General features: G+C 39.3%; 1 protein-coding gene across 1 annotated transcript in view; it reads right to left on the reverse strand.

The window, feature by feature from the left end:
- Positions 1–6,062: 6,062 nt before the first annotated feature.
- The window catches only part of LOC121321936 (uncharacterized protein KIAA2012-like), a 42,679-nt gene continuing 24,250 nt past the window's right edge, over positions 6,063–24,491 (reverse strand). The window contains exons 14-24 of the mRNA XM_041261326.1: positions 20,564–20,655; positions 18,072–18,146; positions 17,702–17,771; positions 16,567–16,792; positions 15,069–15,249; positions 13,154–13,289; positions 12,318–12,742; positions 10,105–10,307; positions 8,076–8,362; positions 7,036–7,255; positions 6,063–6,651 (exon numbers count right to left, since the gene is read on the reverse strand). Coding sequence (XP_041117260.1) covers positions 6,480–6,651; positions 7,036–7,255; positions 8,076–8,362; positions 10,105–10,307; positions 12,318–12,742; positions 13,154–13,289; positions 15,069–15,249; positions 16,567–16,792; positions 17,702–17,771; positions 18,072–18,146; positions 20,564–20,655 — 2,087 coding nt within the window. The 3' untranslated portion in view covers positions 6,063–6,479. The remainder of the gene's footprint in view (positions 6,652–7,035; positions 7,256–8,075; positions 8,363–10,104; positions 10,308–12,317; positions 12,743–13,153; positions 13,290–15,068; positions 15,250–16,566; positions 16,793–17,701; positions 17,772–18,071; positions 18,147–20,563; positions 20,656–24,491) is intronic.

Here is a 24,491-nt window from a genome sequence, read left to right on the forward strand (position 1 = left end):
ATATATATATATATATATATATATATATATATATATATATATATATATATATATATATATATATATATATATATATATATATATATATATAATGAATGAATGAATGTAGCTGGATATATTGAACCAGTGCTCTAATCTGTCCAGGTAGCATATATGCCTTTTGAAACCACAGCCTTTTCAGCCAACGATTATACAGTTCTTGGAATTTTCATACCACCCTTTCAGCAGGAATGCTTCCTGAGCCAGTCATCTGTAAACGGTCCTACAGGATAGCATTTAGTTGGATGTAGGTCTATGCGTAGACCCACCACTGTGTTCAGTACTTGTATGAACTACTGATCCTCAGATGCATGTTTTATTATTTTTTTTAGTTGAAGCCTTACAAGCTCTGGTAAAGTTTTAGCACCATTGATTTAAATAGCAGCCTCTGTGTGACTGGTGGCAGTGCTTGTCTCATAGCTGAGCATTTAGTCTTCTATTGGAAAGCGATATGTAATGATCACATTATTTAATACTGTATGTTGCTCCATATGTAATTACAAGATGCTGAAAACATGACTATACTCATACAGACTGTTAGACTAACATCTTATTATTTTCAGGCATTTTTACCTTATGGGAATACTCCCCAGGATATCGCACGCAGTACTTACTTATTTCATCAGAATATTCATGCACAAAAAAGATCTCCAATAAAGAATAAGCAAAGACAAGATTTCAAACTCCTTTAGCACAAAATATAGTATTAAGCATTATATAGCAGCAAGTGAAAAGGGCTTCCACAGGCTGTCAGAGTACTTGATTATCCCCGATAGAGTTCAGCAAAGAATTACTGTATATAAATATGTGCTTTTAAACTGAGAAACTTTGTCTTGAAAACAAATTCATAATATTTGCTTCATTGTGTGATGAACCTGATTTATGAGACTGAAATGTGGGATCGCTAGATTGTCACAAGGGTTGGTAAAATGGCGACCAGAAGAGAAATTTGATTTGTTTGTTGTTGCTTTGGCTTTTGGATCTTGTGGTGCAGTGGGGTCCAAGTAACCCAAATGTTCGGAACCATTAATAGATAAAAAAAAGTTTATGGTTGCATGCAGGAATTTTAAGACTAGAATGGGTTGAATGAAACAAATTCCAGCAATTTCTTTTTGTTAAAAATGGTTTTAATTAATGTTTTGGAAAGAACAGCGTTGCTCTTTTGTAACAAATATAAGACGACCAAGGTTTTGTTGAAAAGAGTAGAAGCTAGTATATAGCGTAATAATTGGTGCTTCTCTATCTGCAACAGTCTTCACCTTGCTTTTTTTTTAAAGCAAATATGTATCGTAGCAGAAAGTTAGATATTTGATCAGACTGGGCACTTTGGTTGGCAAATGTATCCAAAATCGTCACCATTTCCCACATTTTAGTCTATGCCAGAGGTTCCCAAACTTTTCTTATTGCGTATCCCCTTCCAGATTTACCAGCTGCCCGCATACCCCTACCAGCAGACAGGTTTTAGTTTTTTTAGAACCCCTTTAATGCCAAAGCATTGTACAAAATGTACACATTATAATACACATAAATACTCATAATATATGACTATAATAGTACTACATTTAATGTACACTTTTAATGTATGCTTATGAAACAATTAATAGTACTACTCACCATTAATGTGACAGATGAGCTTTTTTGTTTGAACATAGGTGCATAATGTTAGGAGTGATGGGTGACCGTTTGAGTCGTAAGTTGTTTTCTACAGAAAGACGCTGCCGATACTTTGATTTCATTGCAGTGCATGATGAAAATCCGTGTTCACAGAGATAAGTTGTAACAAACGGTATCACATCTTTGACATACCTGTCTGATAACTCGTGGAACTCTGCTTGCAGCAGTTCATTTGTTGTCAGGAATTCATGTATGCTTGGGAAAATTTCAGTGGTGTTTTTCCTCCACACAGCAAGCCTAGAATTGCAGCTTTTTGCCTTGGTTTTGTCCTGAACATTGAAGATGATCTCCTGGTCATTCGTTTTATCACCAAATTCATCAATAATGCAATCAAAGTCATTATTTTATTACTGTAACATCTGAAAAAGCTCTGCAAATGTCCGTGATATTCTTTGAGCGCTTGATGTGGAAGCAGCTATCTCCTTTGTTTGTGTCTGTGTTATCTCTGTGGTGCATGGGGCTACTACTGTATGCTCAGATATGCCTTTTTTTGGCACCTATCAGTCTCACTCGGCCATTGAAAGGTATTCTCTGCTTTTTCCGGAGAAAAAACGACTAGAGACCTATGCTTTATGTCTCTCTGATGTTGGACAGGGTCTGACATCAGGCTGGAAAGGGAAAATTGTAATGTCGGACCTGGTCCGACATAAGACCTCAAAGGGTTGATATGCTCGCCAATTAGCTGGGCCAGCGTCTGCTTGAAAAATTCGGGTGGTTTGCCCTTGTGGTGTTCATGTTTTGTTTCCAAGTGTCTGCATAGAAAAGATGGTTTTAGGCTGTTACTCAATAGGACTTCTCCACATAACACACACACTGCGGCTGAGGATATTCACTGGCTTCAGTCCAAGTAAATCCCATTTCTATGTATTTTATCTCTTTGATATAGCTTCCGTTTTGTCCCTGGTGTCAACGTTTCGCTTCACAGGGTGAGATTCGCATGTTGAGTCAGTAGTCGTCTCGCCAGCGATTTCAGGATGTCTGCTGGTACTGGCAAGACAACTTTTCAATAATTTCCTTCTCATTACTCTTATTTTTAACACTACCTGTCTTTAACCATCTGCCCATTTTCACTGGCAGATATTGTTATTATTTTAGTGCGTAGTATACAAGTTAACCAGAAAACAAATTGACTTTGTTCTGCACTCGGTAGACTGGACAGTTGCTGGGCAACTGAAACCGCGCTGTACGGTGATTGGCGCTGAGAGGGCTCTGTGCGTCATGTAGTCTCAGTTCTCATTGGTACATCCTTGAAATAAATTAGTAACTACCTCATAACAAATTCCAACAGAGTTTAAAAGCTTCGTCTGAGTACCCTATTATGAAAATGCAATAAATAAAATCTTCCATTATACAATTTCTCCCACATACCCCCCCCCAGAGATGTCTCATGTACCGCAGTTTGGGAACCCCTGGTCTATGTCCGTAATGCAGTAGCACTATTGAGCTGTCATATCTGATTTCCAACTGAGGAAGCCTGAGTGTAAGTTGGCTAAGAGAGGATTAATTAGATTCAGGAGGGTGAATTGACCCTCAGAGGTCCCCACAGTAAGATGGACTCTCCTGGCTTCTTGCCCTCTCAAACGGTAGACCACACTGTTGTTGCCAAAGTTTCTATTTCCTTTGTGTCCTACGCTGTTTACTGTCTGTACAGAATGTGAATCTGTTATGCATTACTGTATATCATGACTTCATGCAAGACTTCAGTTCCAGGACACACATTAAGTGCAGTAGATATCTAATCTGAGCATAATTTATCTGCTGTGCAGGACAGGGGAGCTGCAAGGGGTTTTTAAACAGAAATAATTAGTTTTGGCTTCAATTTTTGGTGTCACATTTGTTTGCTATTGCGTTGAAAAAAATTTATTTTTTAGTAAAGCTTTCACATTTGTTCTCCGTAATAATCAACAGAACACATGCTGATAGTCCATGGGTAATTGTGCTGTAGGTTCAAGGCTGCTGCTGTTTTTCAACTTGATGGATCAAATCCCAAAATTCAGTCAAGTATATGTAGATATCTGCAGTTTAATTTACTGCACACTGATTAGTCCCCATTTATTATTTTTGTTGAGAGTTTGACATTTGTAACTTTAAGAGCTTTTCAGATTATTTTATTTGTTTGTTAAGCCATTCTAAAATGAAGGCTGCATGTATGGCTCTTTGGGACATAAGGCTATCCCAGTCCTGGAGTGTTTGTGTATTGGAAATGGACACTTATAAACGCCCATCACCTGCCTGGTTGGAGCCAGTCACAGCCCAGTAACTACATTAAATGTGCAAGTCTCTTCCTCTGGAAATTGGTATATCATGTCATGGAAAAAAGACACCCACCCCACTGACTGCTGGAAGAATGGGCATCCTGTTTGAACTTCAAATTCAAGCTGTTGCTAGTCAATTTAATCTGTAAATCGGTGACCTTTTTTGCAAAAGGCACAAATAGCACATTGTACTAACTCAGGGCCACTAGATCAGGTCTAGTTGGTTTGGATTAAAAAATAAAATGTTGATTGTATTCCAAGATAGCTCCCTTTTTTTAAAGGCTGTTCGTCTCTCATACTAATGTGTGGTTTATGTATGTAAAAAAAGGCATGGGTTCTCTGACTCCGTGTCGGAGAAGCCCCGTACCAGGAGCGGCTAATAAGATAATCAGACTTACTATGGTGCATAACAGCAGAATACCTGATATGGAGCTGTTGGGGAAAACTCTGCTGCCCTGATAGTCGAGAGAGAAACATCATTGCTATGTTAAAATATTCACTGTAAAAATACAAAACGGACAAGTGCCAATAGTCCCTTTTAAAAACTACATGGGATTTAAACCAAAAAGGATTTTGTAATCCATATGTATCAACTATACAAAAATATTGGTATAACACTAGAATGGCACAGGAACAATGGGTTTTAAAATATTTTCCTAGCTATCCAGTAGTCCAAGACACCCGGATAATGCACTATTTCTTAAATTAGTATTTTGCTTAACAGTTGATAAATATCTGAAAATATATCAGAATGTTATGTGCTCTGATGTGTGAATTTTTTTTAAAAATTAAGCCTGACCCATGATCATTTTACAGTATGCTTCAGGGTTTTTAAATAGCTGAACTACTTCTTTAATTTTCATAGATTTCTTGTATAGGTAATGTTGAGCATCTGACTTATGTGTTTGTGTGTTCTAGCTAAATGAAATTGACAAACATGTATTTCAATTCATGTATGGGAGCTCCTGTTGTACATTTGTTGTTGCAGATCTTAAATTTCAAAACGTGAGGAATCGCTTCTGATGGTTTCAGCCTGTAATTTTTTTTTTTTTTTTTTTTTTTTTTTAAATAAAACCATTGACAAAACATGTTTTATTTGTTGAATTCCTCCCCCACAGATGGACAGCTGTCTTCATATAGTAGATTCTATTACTCTCTATAGCTTGTGGTAAAGCTTTTTTTTTATAAAATAAAACAGAAGGAAATTAAATTAAAAATGTTTTATTTAAGCTCTGTAAATGCAGCTAGAATATAGAATGCTTGGATAAAAAATGTAATGTGTGATTTTGGTGAATTAATATAGCCTTACATACAATTGTATTCAAAAGTTTACCTACCCCAATGGAAATTTATAATTTCTAGTAATTTATCAAACAAATTATAGGAAAAATCTTTTGTAGCAAAAATTTTGCTTTTGTGGATGAGGAAAAAAAGTTGCAAGAAATAGATGCCTACAATTATGTATTTCAGCAATTTTCTTTTAAAACTCAAAACATGCTAATTCAAAATTATTCATACCCTGACAAGGACAGTGAAATTACTAGCTAAGCTAATATCTTTTGGTATGCTGGTGGAATCTATTTTACCATTATTGGACCTAAATTTCCTGTGCCATTAGAGCAAAAACAGCCCCATAGAAGGATATTACCACCACAATCAATGCTCGACAGTGGATATGGTGTTCTTTTCTTTGTACGCCTTACTAGACTTTCTCCAAACTTGACTGTCAGTGTGACCAAATAGCTTGATTTTTTGTTTCATCACTCCACAAAACCTCTTTACTTTTTCCCCATATTGACTTATTGGTAATGACAGCAATCATCCTATGCCTAACCCTTTTATACTCTTAAGAATGTTCACCTACAATCCAGCATTTTCTAGACCTTTTTTAGAATTAACTTCTGCATTATCATATTAAAATTTCTAGCACCTTGTAGACAATACTATCATAGCGTGAACGGGTATGAATACTTTTGAATTAGAATTTTTGGAGTTTTGCAAAAAAATTGCTCAAATAATCGTAGATTATTCTATTTCTTGTAACTTTTTTTTAACCTCATCCACAAAAGATTTGCCCTAAAATAATTAGTTTTTTAGAAATTGCTAAAAATTATAAATTTCTATTGGGGTATGTAAACTTTTAATTACAACTGTATGTAGCAAAGGCAATAATACAGAGGTCTGCAAAATATAGTTTCCTTTTTAATAAAAAAAGAAGTCTGTCCCAAACAAAGTACATTCCCAGTGCCTCTGACAATAAATAGCAATTAAAATATGATCATTTAGCATATCTGGGTTACTAAATCTGAATAAATATTTTGGAACTGTACTTTGTAACCGTACTAGAAATTGTAACACAAAAATGTGTGCATGTTGGAGGGAATTAAACTGCTTCCTCCAGAATAACTAAGTAGAAGACAGGTTTAAACCAGACAAGAGATGCAGATCAGTGAGACCACTCTGCTGCCCCAGTTTTGGTATATGGTATCGCAGCAGGATGCTGGTCCAGGTTCATGCCTCCTCCGGCACTCCCTCTGGGGTGGCCTGCAGCCCCAGCATCTCCAGTAGCTGGAAGTAGGAGTAGACCCAGGGCCGGGAGAGGTCCTGCATCCTCTCCAGCCCCTCTGCCTCGCTCAGCAGGCCTCTTTGAAAGCGGAGGTTCTGCTCCAGGATAGCCCTCTCCCTGTCACAAACAAACAACAGCCCGTTATTCTTGGCATTGCAGACTCAAATCCTTGGTTATCAAAGAGTCTTGGCTGAACGTTGTTGCCTTAAATACTACGTTACAATTGTACAATGTTTGCATGCGTTTGAACAGCTTTACAGCTGTATTTGTCAATTTCAGTAGAACGTACTTTATTGACTCCAATTAGGTTTTGTTGACACGTGCGTTCCTATATCTGAACAGCTCCCATGCTTACAGTGCTATGTATTACATTTACTTTTTCCTACCACTAGATGGTGCACAATCCACCAAGTCCTGCTTGACTGTATCTGATTGCACACACATTGAATGCAGAAAAGTAATAGTAATGGCCTCATTGCTAACTCAGTATGTTAGTTTTACCTGGTGAACAGCTCTGCCTGCCACCGAGCCTCGGTCAGCCCCCTCCTGGCCTGATTCTCGGCTTGCCTCTGCCTCTCCTCCATCTCCTGCCTCTTCTGCTGCTCTTCCTCCTTCTTGCGCCTCAGGTACTCCTGCCTCTCGCTCTCGTCCATCTCCAGCAGCAGCCTCTGCTCCTCCACCTGCCTCTGCTCCTCCTCTCTTTGCCTACGCTCAGTCTCCGCTGCGCAATACAGCATTCACAACACTCACTAGAAACTCAGAGGCAAGTCAAACAGACAACAATTTTGGCTACTGCTTTTATCAGTGGACACAGATCAAGGCACAGGCTGAAACCTTTGTCTTCTTATCAGCTCGTTCCACTGACCTCGATGAGCACTAATGTTGGACCACTTTACCTACAGTAACATTTGGTGGTACGAATCGGGATCTGGGAAACCAAACGTTTAAGTACCTTTTGATTGAGTGGTTTGAAGTTATGGTTGAAGACTAGAATTCAAATGCCAAATCCTTCTTCAGATTAATTAATTAGCCCAAATGTTTGTCTATTTGACATATAGTTTTAACTCTGAAGTTATGATGAAGTTTTTGAAGTAACAGATGAACTACAGTATGTATTTCTTTGAAAGATCCACTAAAAAAAATATTAATAGTATCTGCAAGTACCATTACTCTGAAGAAGGCAGCAGCCAAGTGTGCTTGTTTAATTTCAAAATCATGTTCACAATGTATTTGATAGATTACTGCAACTGATGATCATTTTGTATTAGTTTGTACCACTTTGATCTTGTTGGTACATTAAAATATGACCATTCCACCAATAGGTAATACCACTGTGGCTGCCCTCTTTCTGTCCCTTAAGTGCAGAACCAATGCATTGCCATTGAAGACTGGTTAAGAGCCAAAGCTCATGAGACTTTCTAATGGCCTTTTCCTGCTGCCCTCTGCTGGTCAGCGTGTAGAGGTGCTGGAACCCCTGTATATGACGAAGGCTGCCTCACCCCCAGCAACCCTAGTTCCAGTGCCCCTGTCAGCGTGGGTACCTGCTCTCTCAGCCTCTATCTGTTGTCGGTTCCTCTGCAGCTGCTGCAGTTTCCTGCGGTAGTCCTCCTGCTGCTTGCGCTGTCTCTCCCGCTCTGCCTGCTCTCTCTTCAGCCTGCTCCTCTCCTCCTCCTCCTGCTGCCGCCTCTCCTCTTCCTGCTGCTGCTTCTTCAACCTGCACACCAACCACAACGAACAGCACTGTGTCAGCTCCGAGCCACCTACAGGCTCAAACTGGGGATGGAAAATGATAGACTTCCTAATTGATTCATTGTTGCTTCTATAGAAACTGTACGTTTGTCATCATTGATCTCCTTATAGATTATATACAGCTTTAGAACTCAGGACACAAAACTAAATATGAGAAAAATTAGCTGACATTTTCTGCCTAGAAATAGAAGAACCTTATGAGATGTGTAACTAGCAAATATACTGATGCACAATGAAAACGCAACAGTCTAAGTTCTACATCAATAGCTCATTGGGTACATGCATAATGTTATTTACATTTTAAATAGTGAGCAGAGAGGTTTGTTGATTGTTTGAGTAGTATTGTTCCTTGGGATAACAAAATACTAAGTTCAAGTCATGTGATTTAAAAAAAAACGCCAGGTGCTCATTGTTTGGTATATGAGTTGAGTTCTAATTGCCAAAATGAGTTGATTAAGAATCTGTATAAATAGGTCTACCCAGGACCAGCCTTTTCTCCTGATCCAATTGTGGATTGTGTTAATGCTCAGGGAGGTCACACTTGATACTAACTTTGCAATGTTTTTATTTTGACAGTGTGTCAAGTTTCATAATGAAATCTTGTCATGATTCTCTGATCTGTATTTTTGTTCACATTTTCTGTGATTCTGTTTGATATCTATGTTTAAAATATTTGATTAAATCCATTAGACCGGAGTGTTGCGTTTCTTTTGTTCATCAGTATACATAAGTACGGGTGGTCCTCATAATCAGGTATTGTAAATATTTGTTAAATTTGTATAAAATCAGCAGTTTATCAATGCAAAGTGAGACATACAGACAGACAGACATGATCAGTGCATATGGGTCCTTAAACAAAAATACACTGGCAGTTGAATTATCTGGTGAAGGATAGAGACCAAAAAATGGTGCTACTTATAGGAACTGAGCAATAATTTTAACACTTCATATAATCCCCATTCCCTTCCCTTCAGATTCCAGTAGCACTAATAGGATTAACTTGTCAAAGTAATGCTGTGCAAGTTGCTGTGGAATGTGGGCCTCTAAACTGGTGCTTTTAGATCTCTGCCATTTACAGGGCTCTTTGGGCACATATTTTATGTGTCTGTGGAGACTGGGACATGAACTTTTGGCCTCACACAGGAGAATACAGTACCACCACCAGAAGGCGCTGTTCGCACATATTTCAAATGAACTTAAGTAGCACGGCAGGACAGCACCACAGTCAACATACTGTATGTAAGAACTGCCACAGAATTTTTAAATCCACATTTATAAATATAAATCTAAGCGGGAAATGTTTGCCAAAAAAACCTAGGGTCAGCGACTCACTGCTTTTCAAAAAAGTCATGGCATATCCTTATTTATATAACAGAAAAAAATTGCTTGTGTTACAATAAACAGAAAAATATGCTGAGCAACATTGTGGAGGGAAAAACAGAGCCACCATGTAAACTGTGAAGTTGGCAAAATCCAGTGAGCCTAAACAATGTCATATACAAACTGCACTACTGAATGCCTGGCATGAGCAGGTTTAAAGGGACCAGGTAAAGGGGTTCATATAACAGATGTTTATCTACACTGGCAGGCATAAATTTATTTATTTTTTGCCTAATTGTCTTTTTTAAAAAAATCAGATTTTCTAAACTTTACTGTGGCATTCCATGGTAAAAGCTAGGCAAGAATATATAGATAAAGATAAAGAAAAGAGAAGTTAAAACCACACGAACAATAACGTTTGTGTACCAGACTAAAAAAATGTTTTAATACAGTTTGCTGCAGTAATTGATTGTATTTGTGGTGCCTGCCTGCCTGCCCTACTTGATCTCCTGGGCTCTGCACTGCTGCTCCTCCTCCAGCTCCTGTCTCATCATCTCCTCCCTCTCCTGCTGCTCCTGCTCCCTCTTCTTCTGCTCCTCTCGCTCCCGTCTCTTCCGGTCCACTCCCTGTCGTCGGTTCTCTGCCCGCTCTGCTTGGAGCTGGTCCCGGGCTGAGCGCACTGAAGACCCAGTCTCACTGCTGCCCTGCAAGCGACATCATCAGACAGCCGTCACACAGGACTCGGGAGTCCATTATAAGAAAATAAAAGCCAAGGGGGTTTGTGTCATTATTTATACTATTTTTTTGACAGAACGGAAAATGGTGGTGTCCCGAGTGGCTCGTGCAGTTAAAGCACTGCTGAGGGGAGTGCAGGATGAGTCATACTGCTTGGATGGCGCCAGTTTGCGTCCAGGCTGTGCAAAGACACTGAACTTTGCTGTGGACCCAGAGGAGGGCGTCACATTGGCTGGGACGCTCCCAGGGTGGGGGATGGGAAACCAGCAAGGACTCTTTTAACTCATCGCGCAACAGAGAACCCTACTGGCCAGACCGAGCATATTCAGAGTGGATAAAAATCAGGACTGATCTCTGTTCTCCGGGATCGGCAGCACGCCAACCTCTGCTCTGGATTGCTTGACATAAAAGCGATGCTGGCTTTAGGCTTGTGAGATCAGAGGCTGATCATACGCCCTCAGAACATCTGTGCTGTGTGGGGTCTCGCTGCGGTGAGGGGACAAAACATAACTGGACATTACAAATTGGGGGAAAATAAATACAAAAATAATTGGTCATTCTAAATTAAAAAAAAGGTTATTCTGCCTTGTTCAATTGCTGGTCAGGTAAGGATAAAAAAATAACATTTTTGAATCGTAAATATGTGACAGGTTAGCCTGGGAAATTTTACAAGGCAGTTAATGTGGAGAAGTATAAATTTAACTCCCTTAAAAATGGCTTGCTTTTTTAAAATAGTAAATGTTGTGTGCTCCTGTTTTTCTCCCCATTTTAGAATGTCATATTACCCTCCTTCACTGCAGAAATTCAGCTCAACAGCTCAAGAAAACTGAATATCAGTGGGGGTTCTGTGATCCCACGACCAAGACAATTGCCTTTTACACTCTGGAGGACAAAATCCAGGCCAGGACGTGTCTGCCTGAGCTCACTGGGCTCCCAGTCAATAGCATCTGTAAAAGTGCGATGTGGAGAAATCAATCACTATCATAAACACACATTTAAATAAAATCTTTAGGAGATTTTTTATTTAAAGTATGTAATTTATGAGGGACTTCATCTTTTAATATAATAACATTTAAATGGGATAAAGGCAATACAGCAGATGAAATGTTTACCAAGTAATGTGTCTTTAGCATTAATATGAAATACTAATGGAAATAAACAGTATGCCATGTGTGCTTGTGAGAGTTTTAGATAAAGGGGCACAGAGCCCTGGTGTCTTGCTTTGATGGCCCAACAATGCCTTTGAAAAACCGAACTGAGATTTAATGCAATTAGCCAAAGAGCTGTAAGCAGCAATCTAGGGATCAATGTTGTCTCTGGAATTTAGGATCAGTTACAAATAGCGACTTTTGAGTCAAATCCTATCATGTCAACAGCTAAACTTCCCATAAGTCAAACTGAGATTCCTTACAGTGCAAATGTAGAGTGTGTCCAACATGAAAACAAACAAACTTTGTATGAGCTCAAACCTCAGGCCCCCCCAACATTATTTAAGTTGTTCCAGGGTTCTTGTTACACGAGCAGTCACTCATTCTTTCGATTTTCTGGTAAACCCTTTTTTGCAGTTAATGTCTAAACTGTCCAAAGGTCGAAAGAAATTATTCTCTAATGTTATATATTTAATATGGGTTCCCGAGGGGTACTGGTAAAGGCATGGCTGGGAGTTGTATAGTTCAACAGGGTGAGTCATACAGTCGGGAGCACAGATTTGCTCTGTGGCTGTGCAAAGTTATCGATCTTCGCTGGGGATTCCACAGGTAGCACCACATTAGCTCTGGAGGTTCCACGGGTTAGGGAAGTAAAATCTTTGCTCTGTGCTACTGTATTACAGTGGACCCTACTGGCCAGGCACCCTGTGATCTCAAAGCTGGTAGCTTTGTCAAAAATTGACTTTGATCAGAGGACGCTGACTGACCTTCAATGAGCTGCAGTAGGGATTTATCCTAGAACCGAAGTCAACCAAGTTATTTTCTACTTACAACCGCACTATTCATGTCTGAGACATCTGTTGTCCCACAGCGTTCCATTCCTGTGGCAACCCGAATGATGACGGAGGTTTTGGAGGTGGCCATGCCCCCAGTGGGCTGAGAGAGATGGCAGACTGGAGTGCCTCTCTCGCTGGATGGAGTGTCCCTCTCATGGGACCCCCGTTCTTCTGAGCTAAACAACCCCTCTTCATATTCCACATCTGCACCATGTTCTGCTGCATACTCTTCACCAGCTTTTCTGCTCTTTTTCCCAGCATTTCTTTGACTCTTTTTCCCACCCGCCACCCCATCTTCAGACAGACACTCCTCATCCGACTCTTCCTCTATGACGATGTTCGGAACCATGTCTGGATGTTTCTTTTTCAGGATGGAAGCTGTGCCACTTTTTCCTTCAGCTCGTTTCTCTCGAGGTTTCCCTGGAGAGATCAAGATGACATATGAAGTTAATGATTTAGAATAACAAAATAAACATGTGTGCTTTTTTGGAAAAGTTTGTAAAAAAAATAATTTAATGGATTAGTTTGTCCAATTCTCTTTGGTTATAGTGCTTTGTTTTTATATATATATATATATATATATATATATATATATATATATATATATATATATATATATATATTCTGCTTTCTCCATCTCCTAATTCTTATCCCTTTATTATTTTAATAAAACGGAGCCACTGTGCTTTCTAAGTTTACAACATATATCAGTGGCTGTTCTGGGATTTCAACACAAAATCCCCAGTTGTCCTCGGCTTTACAAACAGTTGGCTGCACTACTTTTCGTTCGTTTTAGTTTTCCCCAAACCACATTATCATCAAATTCCTTACCCACGACAAACTCAGCACGGCCCTCCAGCCCACTTCCTTTAGATTTTTTGTTCTTTTTTAAAGAAGCCCCAGTTTCATTTTCAGAGCCCTTTTTCAGTTTCTTCTTTCCTTTGTCTCCTTTACCTCCCCTTGTTTTCTAAAAAAAATAAAAATAAAAACAAAAGAAAACTCATTAGACCCTTGTTTAATCATCAGCCTGGTTCTCTTTAGCTTGAGGCCTACTGAGGCCCATATCACTCTTATTTATTTTCATGCCTTGCCTCATTGAAAGATGCTAAGCACAGAATTCAAGAATGTAAAATGTCACGAAACAAGGCCACGGATCTTCTGTTTGGAAATCGTTCATTTTGACAGCTGAATGATGCCAGTTGTAAATAGGACTAAGGAAGTTTCCGGACTAGTTTCAATCCAAAATATACAAGATACCACAGAAATGCCACTGTTTCATTGCTCCAAATCACTTCAGAACCCAGATAGCGCCTTCTACTTTTTTTTTTACTTTTCAAAACATCACCGTAAAGACCAGTGGAGGATTCATAATTTCAGCAGACTTTAAGACTTTCTTTCTTTCGGAACCCACTAACTGATTTTGGAGTGAAGATATACTACCTTCATTCCCTCTGTAAAGCCAATCCTGTCTTTTCACCTGCCAAGCCTGAGCAATGGATGATGCCAAGATGATCAGTAGGGGTCACTGTTTCCCCAAATGATTTCCCCCACTTGCCTGACGGACTGTAAAAGCCAATGCAACGCTCCCTTTGGACCCTCAGATAAGATAATCAGCTTGCACAAACTGTCAACCAGTCAGCTCCCAATGACTCCCCCGGCACTCCTCTCAGTAGTGACTTTACCAGGTGGGGAACACATTACTCCACTAAATACTGGGCTGCTGTTGTGCAAATGTGTGTTTAACATCACTCCCAAGTTTATGTACCCTATTTATATACATCATGAATTGTGATAATAATTAGTTGCATTGGCGCATAAGATGACAGAAGATGTTTCATTTCAACTGGCAAATTAAACTGCCCTGGTTCAGTTTAGTTTACTGTAGATTTCCAAGCAAATCATGTGAAAATGTATGTTATTTCCAGTCATTCAGTTTACCATGGCTTTTCTATGTTTTTGCTATGCATTTCCTGTGCTTTACCATATTATGCTCTGCCATATCACATTTTTTTTATACCACGCATTCTCTTGGATTTATTGTACAGGTGTACTGCAATACACACATTACTACATAAACTACATAAACACACATTTTGACAAACAATATTGAAACAGACAGTTTTTTTTTTTTTTTTATAAATTTATTTGTCTTCAATTTTTTACCCCGGTTTTCTCCCCAATTTAGTGTTATCTGTATCCTTGGCTCACTGCTCGAAACCCCCCCCCCCAACTCGGGGAACGGAGGCTGGAACACGCGTCCTCCGAAACGTGCTCCTGCCAATCTGTCATTTTTCGCACTGCGGATCCACAGCGAGGCCACCAGACCTATGACCTATACAACACAGATCTGGCAGCTCCACTGCAGAACTACAGGCTCCCTATCGGCGACAGGGGTCGCTGATGGATTCCCCAGCCGACCTAAACCCTCCCTACCCGGGCAGAGCTAGGCCAATTGTGCGCCACCCCCTAGAAACTCCTGGTCACGGTCGGCTGTGACATAGCCTAGACTCGAACCTGCGATCCCCAGACTATAGGGCATATCCTGCACTCCACGTGGAGCGCTTTTACTGGATGCACAACTCGGGAGCCCCTGAAACAGACAGTTTTGTCTAAAGATATTTAAAGTAATGGAAAATCTTTTATGAGGGCTGTAATGTGCTAGCCACATCTGTGACTGTTTATCCAAGAAGATCTATAAAACCAGTTCAGCTGAACTACATTCGACAGTGGTGAGATGGAAACCTACCGTACTACTCCCAGCGTTCCCAGTGTAGAGCCCTGCTGCCTGCTTACTCAAGAATCTCTCCTCCTCCTCCTCCTCCTCCTCAGTCATCTGCTCCTTCCCAGAAGCTTTTGCTCCTGCTGCTTCATTGGAGAGCCTGTCTTTGCTCTGAGACGAAATCTTCTTCTTAGATTTGCTGTTTTTCCTTAAAAGAAAATAGAAACAACATTCTTGTATTGAGATGAAATATTCAATTTTTTTTTTTATAAACCTAGCTTGATGGACCCTGAGTGGAAATTTGTTTAAAAAGTCTCTGTTCATTTTGAAAAAGTGTATTCAAGCAGGTGTATTCAGGACTAGTATATTCTTCATTTTTGTAAATTGCTAAAAGGTTGATGTTGTCAACCTATATTTTGAGTGCATTTTACAGTACATGGATATCTTGATTGCATTTGCCACTTATTTTTAGTGGTAATCTCAGGATAACCAAGGTGGATGAGGCAATCCAAGGTAACTGCAATGCTGTAAAAATGCTCTAAAAATCCATCTGTGCCTTATCCCAGTGGGTATAGGTTCATGGACTAAATTCAGTTTATAGGTGTGTGCTGACAGAATCTTGATTTAATATCGTTTTATTTCTGGGAAATTACCCAAGGGTATATATGTACATATTAGCCTGTCAGTGGCATAATATTTATGAAAATCACAGTAGTGAATGCGGTGGATGTTTTTAAGATTGTCTTAACCCATCCCGTATGGGGGCAGGAATGCTTTTGATCACTGAGTTTAAATGACGCTTTACGTGCAAACAAGATAAAAGCAGATTTTTATATAAAACAGGTTTTTATACTTAGTGTAATGAGTGGGCCAGGAAGGTAGCAGCATCCGAACAATCACAAACAAAAAATGTTGGCTATCCCTTTGCTTGTTTACTCTGTTGTATTTGCAATTCAGTTTTGTATTTTGTTAGTATAATGTTAAAGGATATATTGACAGTGATGCTGCAAATACAGTAAAATAAAGAGCTGAGAAAAACACACAGACAACACTTTTGTGATGGTATGTTTACTGTACTACAAAGTCTTGGCATAAGGCTTAAGGTTTCTTGCAAAATGTGTTCCAGTATGACATACAACATCTTAACAGTGCATTGGAGTCTCAGTAGAAGTGAATAAGAAGTTGAACTAGTTTTGCCAAAAGAGAATGAAACCCTTGTGGCTTTTTGGCTTAGTTAACATACTATTCTTGGCAGGCTACATCCCCTCTACCTCGGAAAAAAGTCTAAAAGCATTAAAATATACGTGTTTAATTTTCTTTTTCTTAGTAGCTCAATGTTCAGCAGATGAACCAAACAAAATCCAAACAGACCCTCCACCACTAGTTTACAATGTGCCCTACCTACTGCACCCGCCTCACCGTACCTACTGCACCCGCCTCAGCCTACCTACTGCACCCGCCTCACCGTACCTACTGCACCCGCCTCAGCCTACCTACTGCACCCGCATCATCTGATGCCACTTGCCTTCTTTGTGGAGGAGATCCAGCTGTGGTGCTGGACTCCAGATGTCTCCAGCTTTCTAATGGTGAAGTGCCAGGCCCTGTCCTCCCTCTGCCTGTGGATGGGGAGCAACTTCGGAGTGGATGGGTACTGGAGGTCCCCGCTGTGGTGGCTGTGCCCTGGAGGTGGCGTTGGTATTCTTCATCCTTGCTGTCAGGTAATGTGCCTCTTCTCAGTGCTCGCTTTGAGGCTGAAGAACAACAGAGAAAAGCGACCTGTCAAACCAAACTGTGGTTTGTCACTCAGTTATCCTGTAGTAAATGTAAGCTCTTGTTTTTCAATGATCTGCAGTCATACCACCTTGGAGATTGGTAAGTTCTCAGTAAACTAAACAGGCTTGACCTGGTTGGTAGTTAGAGAGGTGAATAAGTTTAACCCTACAAACATGCAACAAAGCTCTCAGACTCTCTGCATGGTTCACAGTGACTCTCTGATTCACTGCATGGTTCACAGTGACTCTCTGATTCACTGCATGGTTCACATTGACTCTCGGATTCACTGCATGGTTCACAGTGACTCTCTGATTCACTGCATGGTTCACAGTGACTCTCTGATTCACTGCATGGTTCACATTGACTCTCAGATTCACTGCATGGTTCACATTGACTCTCTGATTCACTGCATGGTTCACATTGACTCTTTGATTCACTGCATGGTTCACAGTGACTCTCTGATTCACTGCATGGTTCACATTGACTCTCGGATTCACTGCATGGTTCACAGTGACTCTCGGATTCACTGCATGGTTCAAACTGACTCTCGGATTCACTCCGTGGTTCACAGTGACTCTCGGATTCACTGCATGGTTCACAATGACTCTCTGATTCACTGCATGGTTCACAGTGACTCTCGGATTCACTGCATGGTTCACAGTGACTCTTTGATTCACTGCATGGTTCAAAGTGACTCTCGGATTCGCTGCATGGTTCACAGTGACTGTCGGATTCACTGATTGGTTCACAGTTACTCTCTGACTCACTCCATGGTTCACAGTGACTCTTGGATTCACTGCATGGTTCACATTGACTCTCAGATTCACAGCATGGTTCACAGTGTCTCTCGGATTCACTGCATGGTTCACAGTGAAACTTAACTGTACCTTTGCGCTTGCTTTTATCAGCATCCAGATGATCAGCCTCATTTCTACCTCCCTGCTCCAGGCTTGAGTCCTACAGAAGGTAGTGAATAAATAGAAAGACATGCAATCAAGCACAATATAGGCTATATTTGAAAAAAAAAAGATTAAAAAAACACTAAACAATGTTTTGTTATACGTACAATAGTGAATTATGAAAATGGGCTTGAATCTAGCTTGGGGACAAGAAGAACTCATGATGATCCATTTATATTTTGTTCAGCGAGACCTCACTACAATTTACTGAAAATGATACAGTTCAAAATACAGGCCCATTAAGTCCATGTTGTCTCTAACATTTCTGTATTCAGCGAGCACACGGACCAATACTTACTAATTCTGAATCAGAGCTGCCAGCATCAGACTTGAAACCTGTTTTGTTTTGGCCCCCATTTATTATTTTATTCTTCTGTTGTAAAAAGAAAAAGGAACGTTAAAAACATTATTCACAGCTTCATGGTCAACTTTGACAGCTATTCGGAAAATATGTCTCAAAATAAATATTTGACTATTTGGTATACTGATATTACAACTGCTGTTCCAACAAGGGCTTCTCAATTAAATGATTTTTTCTAACAGGTCGTGGAACTCAACAGGCCTTCGTGTGACTGAAGAGTGTGTTTAGACCACCCACAGGGGCCATTCTGTTAAGTAGGGAAAATAAAGATTATTATTTGGCAGACACCTTTATCCAAGGCGATTTACAGGTGTTACAAGGTTACAGTGTAAAAACAATATTTAAATACCGTATGAAATGTAAAACTCAACACAGATCAGAAAAAGACAAATATACATACTGTGTGAAAGCTGTGCAAAGAATTCACGCAAGCATAGGGTTCTATAGTATACGTTTTCTTCACTGTCTACGCATTACCTCATTCAATAACAATATTAAAGTTCCCTTATTAAGGACAATTAAATGCAGCCTTGGTAGCAATTACAGGTAGTTGTGTAGGTGGTCAGCTGTCAATATTACGGACTGCTAACAGGTTGTGGCAAATCTTTGAAAGTGTGAAAGGTTCAATGATGTGCCTTTGACTTGATCTGCAGATTCATATTTATAAAATAAACAAGTGAGGTAGAAACGGATTCTGTGAAAAAGAGAAATGACATCCTGACAAAAAATAGAAATGACGAATGGGGGTCAGGGGGATACAGTTGCTAATCATGCGCTATTTGTGTTAACTAAATAGTAAATGACAACCCCCAGCTGAAAGAATAACGCGAGAAATGTAAAAATGCAAAGAGAAAAGAAAATGTAAATTAACCAGTCAATCAAGTAGCATGTTTTCTAAGCTCTTTAATTAACACTTATACAGAGAAGGGCAACTAGGCTGATCTCAGGACTTAATGACATTAGCTCTGAAGAAAGGTTCAAAGAATTCAGTCTAAATCAGGCTAAAAGAAAGAAAGGCTCGACAGGGCTTGATTGAAGTGTAGAAAATCATTAAGTTAATACATAAAGTTACCTGAAGACACGACTTGAAAGTTAATAAAGAAGGGTATACATGGAAGCTGAGTAAAAGTAAGTTTAGAACAAGGTAGGACAGACTTTTTTACACTGAGTTATAAATGCATAAATGCTACCAGGTGATGTAGTAGGATCTAAAACACTAGGAACATTTTTTAAAAGACTGGATTATGTGCTTTTCAATTTGATCCCCCCAGTTAGGAAGAATGGTGTGCAGAGAAGGGAAGAGCCTTGATGGGCTGAATGGCGTTTTTTCGTTCCCAAACTTTTCTTATGTTCCAAATCCTATTTATTTTAAAGGAAATAACATTCATATTAATGTTACAAAACTATCAGATTGAGAGTGCTTGAGAGACCTTGAATTATATTATAATTAGTTGCTTGGTTTTAGTTTTCTAAAATTAAAAGTATTTGTTGCTTTTAAAAACTAAAACAAATAGGAGTTAATTAAAGAAAAAAATGTATTCTGAAAGAACAGTGTATGCTCTATTTAAGGTCAATTCTAATTCCATGCTGACAGCTCTCAGTCATGCTCACAAAGTAGCTCTTTAGAAAGCGCTGAGGCACGGAAAGGTTGTGAAGAAAAACGACTCCTGAGTGAACGTGATCTATATCAGGAGAAGCTGCCCGTTTAAAACTGCAATCAATTATCATTAAACATTTACTAATCTTTATTTAGTGAAACCTCATAAAGCCTGGCTTTGCAAAATGCATTAGGCAACAGTGTGTTAGGGGGATGGGTGTCTGTGTGTGGGCCCTTTTAAGAGAAATAAAAATGTTAAAATCTTTCAGCTGAATCCAATAAGGAATCACTCCACATTTGCTATTTATAAGAAATTATATATTTTCCATGAGAAAGCCTGTTTCAAAATCTTTTCAAAACCCACTCAAGAAAAGTGCCTAGACCATTGTAAAAGAAGAAAAAATGTCTAGAACAGTTTAAAGCATTGTGAATAGTGCACAATAAACAATCTACCACTCTAAATTACAAACCATCCACAATGTAAAATATGCATTTATTTTTACTTTAAACTTTATATAATATTGTGAGTTCTTATTTTTTTGTAACAGCACTCAATATTTTTTACCATAGAGAATGAAATGGTGGTTGGACCCTAAAAAAGCTGAAGTGCTTACTTCAGGGTGCAGCATTTTAACAAGAAAGATGAATGTTTATGCACAAAATGATTTACCAAGCTTTTGCTCCAAAGAAATATACAGTTTTTAAACTACAAATAAACTTCTCTGTGTACCGAAGTTGTTTATTGTTGGTGCTGTAACATCAGCAATTTACTTTCCTTACAGAAAACTTTACTGTGGCAATAGCTCAGGAAATCTGGAGCTGTGTACTGTACCTTGCTGTTCAGGCCCATGTGTGTGGAGTTCAGATGGGCCAGGTTAGGATCTGTGTCACTATCCATGGCTTTCTCTCCAAAACCAGGCATCCCTGAAAGGTGTAAGAGCAGAGCTAAACAAAGCTGAAAATATATCACTTAAAATTACAGGGTATACAACCTTCTATAACATAGTAATAACTGGAAATGTACAGTGACTCATTACAGGATACACAAGATAAATGCCAAGGCCTCAACATAACAAATTTGTGTTTTATTTTCATGCTCTCAATCAGCCCCGCAGAAATGACCTTTGCCGTGGTATCAACATGAAGTACATCAGGTAACAAATGTAATTAATCCATTTCCATGTAATTGCACAGTAGCTACCAAGTAAGAGCTGGGATTGTTACTTATCTAGTTATTACAATGAAACATGAAGCATAAAGCAGCATCCCTCCAAGCTAATGTGACAGTATTAAACAGAAGGCTCATGAAGAACTGCTCTTGAACATCCATGTATTGTGAGAGACACCACATAAAGTACCCTGTCCTGGTATTTGAAGAGACTCTATTAAGTTCCAGGGCTACACAGGTGAGTTGGAAAAAGCTGTACTTAAATAGACGTTTGGTACAAGGTGTGAATGAAACCTACTCAATGGTTTCGTTTTCAAAAAAGTGTAAATCAGCTTTGCTTTTGTATTTCAATTTAATAGTGTGTTATGCTTGGCTCAGTTGAGTTGTGTTGTGTATGTAAACGTGCGGAAAATGTAATTTGCCTTTTTACTTTCAGAAATGGGTTAGCTGTAATTCTAACACAAGTTATCAAGCTTTGAAAATAAATCCAGCTCAATCAGCAGAGGTCAGTCGGTGATAGCCAGGGGAGCCCGGTCGGCATGGGAGGACAGGTGATGAAGCATTTAGCCAGGCTGCCTCCAGGGCTAAACCCCAGAGGCTTGTTCATGTCTGCTCACCCTGTCGCTAGATCACACAGCTGACACTGTCAAATGCTACTGAGAACGATCTCAGGGAATTGCAAGGACATCCATACGTGACATTTCAGCAGAAACCGCAGCATCCCTGCTTGACCTCTGCTCCCCAGGACTTATTTTGCTAACCCTGTAGGTTTTGGCACAGACACCGCTCCTGCATCGCCCATTCGAGCCAAAGCTGACAACTCCCAGGAGAGGAAAGGCCTTCTCAACCCACTCAGGGGTAAGAGGTTATTTTAATACTGTTACTGCCAGGATGACATGTTCACGGCTGAGTTCAACTATAGACTACAAATGTTACAGGATGTCTGGAACAATAAGAAAAAACGTAGGATTTGATATGCTAGTTTCTGTTAGTTTTACATTAACTATAGAAAATAGATGCTAGCAATTTATAAGAAGTACATTTCACACAATTACTTTATTGAACTGAAGCTTTCCACCTATAGTATGTTATGAAAATTCTATTGAATCTTTGCATGGACATGGGTTATGTTATTCCTCATAATGTGCATGTTGGTAATGCTAATGATTGTTTTTTTCATGGCGCTGATTGGTTGAGCTATTGATAGCTATGTCTTGGCAACTGAAATTGATTAAACTTTGCCTGGACTTTTTTTTGGGGTGGATAGCCATAGTCTATTTACAGTCATCACTTCTGAGAAATAAGAAAGCACCTACAAATCTAGCGCTGCCCTCAATCTGTCAGAGCTGCTGTCTTGCCCATTGTGACTGAAACTGACTTTCAACAGGAAGATGCACATCTCATATATTGCACAACACATTTCAGGGTCTGCATTTGCTTGACAAACTAATAATCAATGTGATGGAGACATCTTTTACACCAAAGTGTATGCCAAAACGTTTCCATTTTGTCCAAACCCTGTGTAAACTAACACATACAAGTAATGACAAATTAGAGCAGGACAGAAACATTGCTTGGACGGTGTGCTGTTGTATACTTATACTTCCAATTAATTTTGTACTGCATTCATTAAAATGATTAAAACCTCTGTTTTAACTGTCTCCAGTATGCTTTGATCTTTTGGTTGAAAAACAGAAAACAAAACCTCCTTGCTTTTAAGTTCTGGTTATAAAATAAAACGCCCCCCAGGAGATTTGATGTGAACTTTGTCTGAAATTCTTTGGGAAATGCATGGCTGATTGTGTGAGACCTCTGCACACTCCTATTTAACCTGCTTGACTGTAATGCCCAACTGTTCAGGGCTGCTGACTGCTGCCGACAGAGGACTTGTGTTGGAGTGATGATGATGAGGCGTCTCTTTCCAGTGTAAACAAATTTAAATAATAAAAGCAACTCCCCTGCTGTGTTGGAAAGAGCCCTGGAGACTGTGAGCAGCTGCGGGTTACATTTAGCTTTATGAACTGAGCTGGGATTCAAAGGCAAAAATACAGGGTACAGGGTGTATATAAAACGGGGTCACAGTTGGGTAAAACAGAAACGTTGATAATAAAGTCAGTCATGACAACCAGTCACCACTAGAGAGAGCAATCGTCACAAATATAGATTCAACAACACAATCTTTTCTTGATGCGGAAAATAGCCTGTTTAGTGAATGCTACAGTTATAGAGTGTTAACCAAGGCTTTAAAATCTACAACTTATTAGCATTAGCAACATTATAAAGTTCCACACTACACATTTACTTTACTCTGCTGTTTCCTGGTAGATTGTCATTTCCTGTGATGCAGGTCAGTCTCCAGGTCAGGTGAGGTCAAACTAAAAACGTTTTTATGGTTGTGGTAACCTGTAGTAGAATGTTCAGGGGATCGATATTTTAAAGCCTTGATTATTATTCTTTTAATAGCCTGGGAATCTGACAACCTGCGTAAGCCCTCCTCACCAGAAGTTTTATAATGTGATAACTGATATCTTGCAACAATTGTAGGTTGCCCTAGATAATGCCGTCTGCTAAAAAATAAATAATAATAATAATAATAATAATAAAAGTTGGAAGTGATACCCATGTGCACCACAGAGAAAACAGGTAGAAAACTGAACTTTCTACAGCCAATCAATACAAAACCTAAACTGCTACAGAAGTGAAGAATAAGTAACCCAACAAAGCAGTCAGTAATTCATTTTGTACTGAAGTTGATTAGGAGGCTTCAGACCCCATCTTTAACTAGAGCAGTCAGGTGATCTTTTTATTCTTTTGAACACTGGGCTAGATTTACAAATCTAAAGTCCTACGTGAAATTTGCACAGTTTATAGCTAAACCTGTTGGTGGGCACTTATTAAAGTCTGTATTAATGAATAAAACTGAAATGTGATATTTCTGAAACTATTCAATAATTTTTAGGCTTTAATAACAACAGTCTAGACCAGTTTTATGAATCTGAAACTGTACACCAATCAAAAAACGGTAGATAAAGGTTTGTGAATAGGGACTAATATTATACAACTAAGGCATACTAGTTTTTCACACTAAGACATAATACAGATTTCCTTGCAGGATTTCTTTAACCTTCCTACTGTGTAAACTGGTAAATAGCTTTATAAGTTGAAAATGGAATGCAACTTCCCACAAGAAAGCTTAAATAATCTTTATTATTTCACCAGAAAAAGAACCTGTTGGGGTCCTGGAATACAGCAGTATGTCTAAACGTTCCAGATCACTAATAAAGAGTTTCCGAGGTGCCAATGTGTTCTTTTTTTGGCTGCATGTGCTTTCCATCAGAAGTGCATTCCACACACCGTGATGTCATCAGAAGTGCATTCCACACACCGTAATGTCATCAGAAGTGCATTCTACACACCGTGATGTCATCAGCAGTGCATTCCACACACCGTGACGTCATCAGCCTAGAGTCTGTCTCTATTAGAGTGTTCGGTCACAGGAGACCTGTTAGCAGCTCCCAAAATTGTTTAAAGGAGGTACAGCAATATGATTAGCTAAATCCTTTGCTGTTTAACCAGTGTAGAGTTTATTTCA

This window comes from Polyodon spathula, chromosome 10 (genome assembly GCF_017654505.1).
Source record: "Polyodon spathula isolate WHYD16114869_AA chromosome 10, ASM1765450v1, whole genome shotgun sequence".
Lineage (NCBI taxonomy): Eukaryota > Metazoa > Chordata > Actinopteri > Acipenseriformes > Polyodontidae > Polyodon > Polyodon spathula.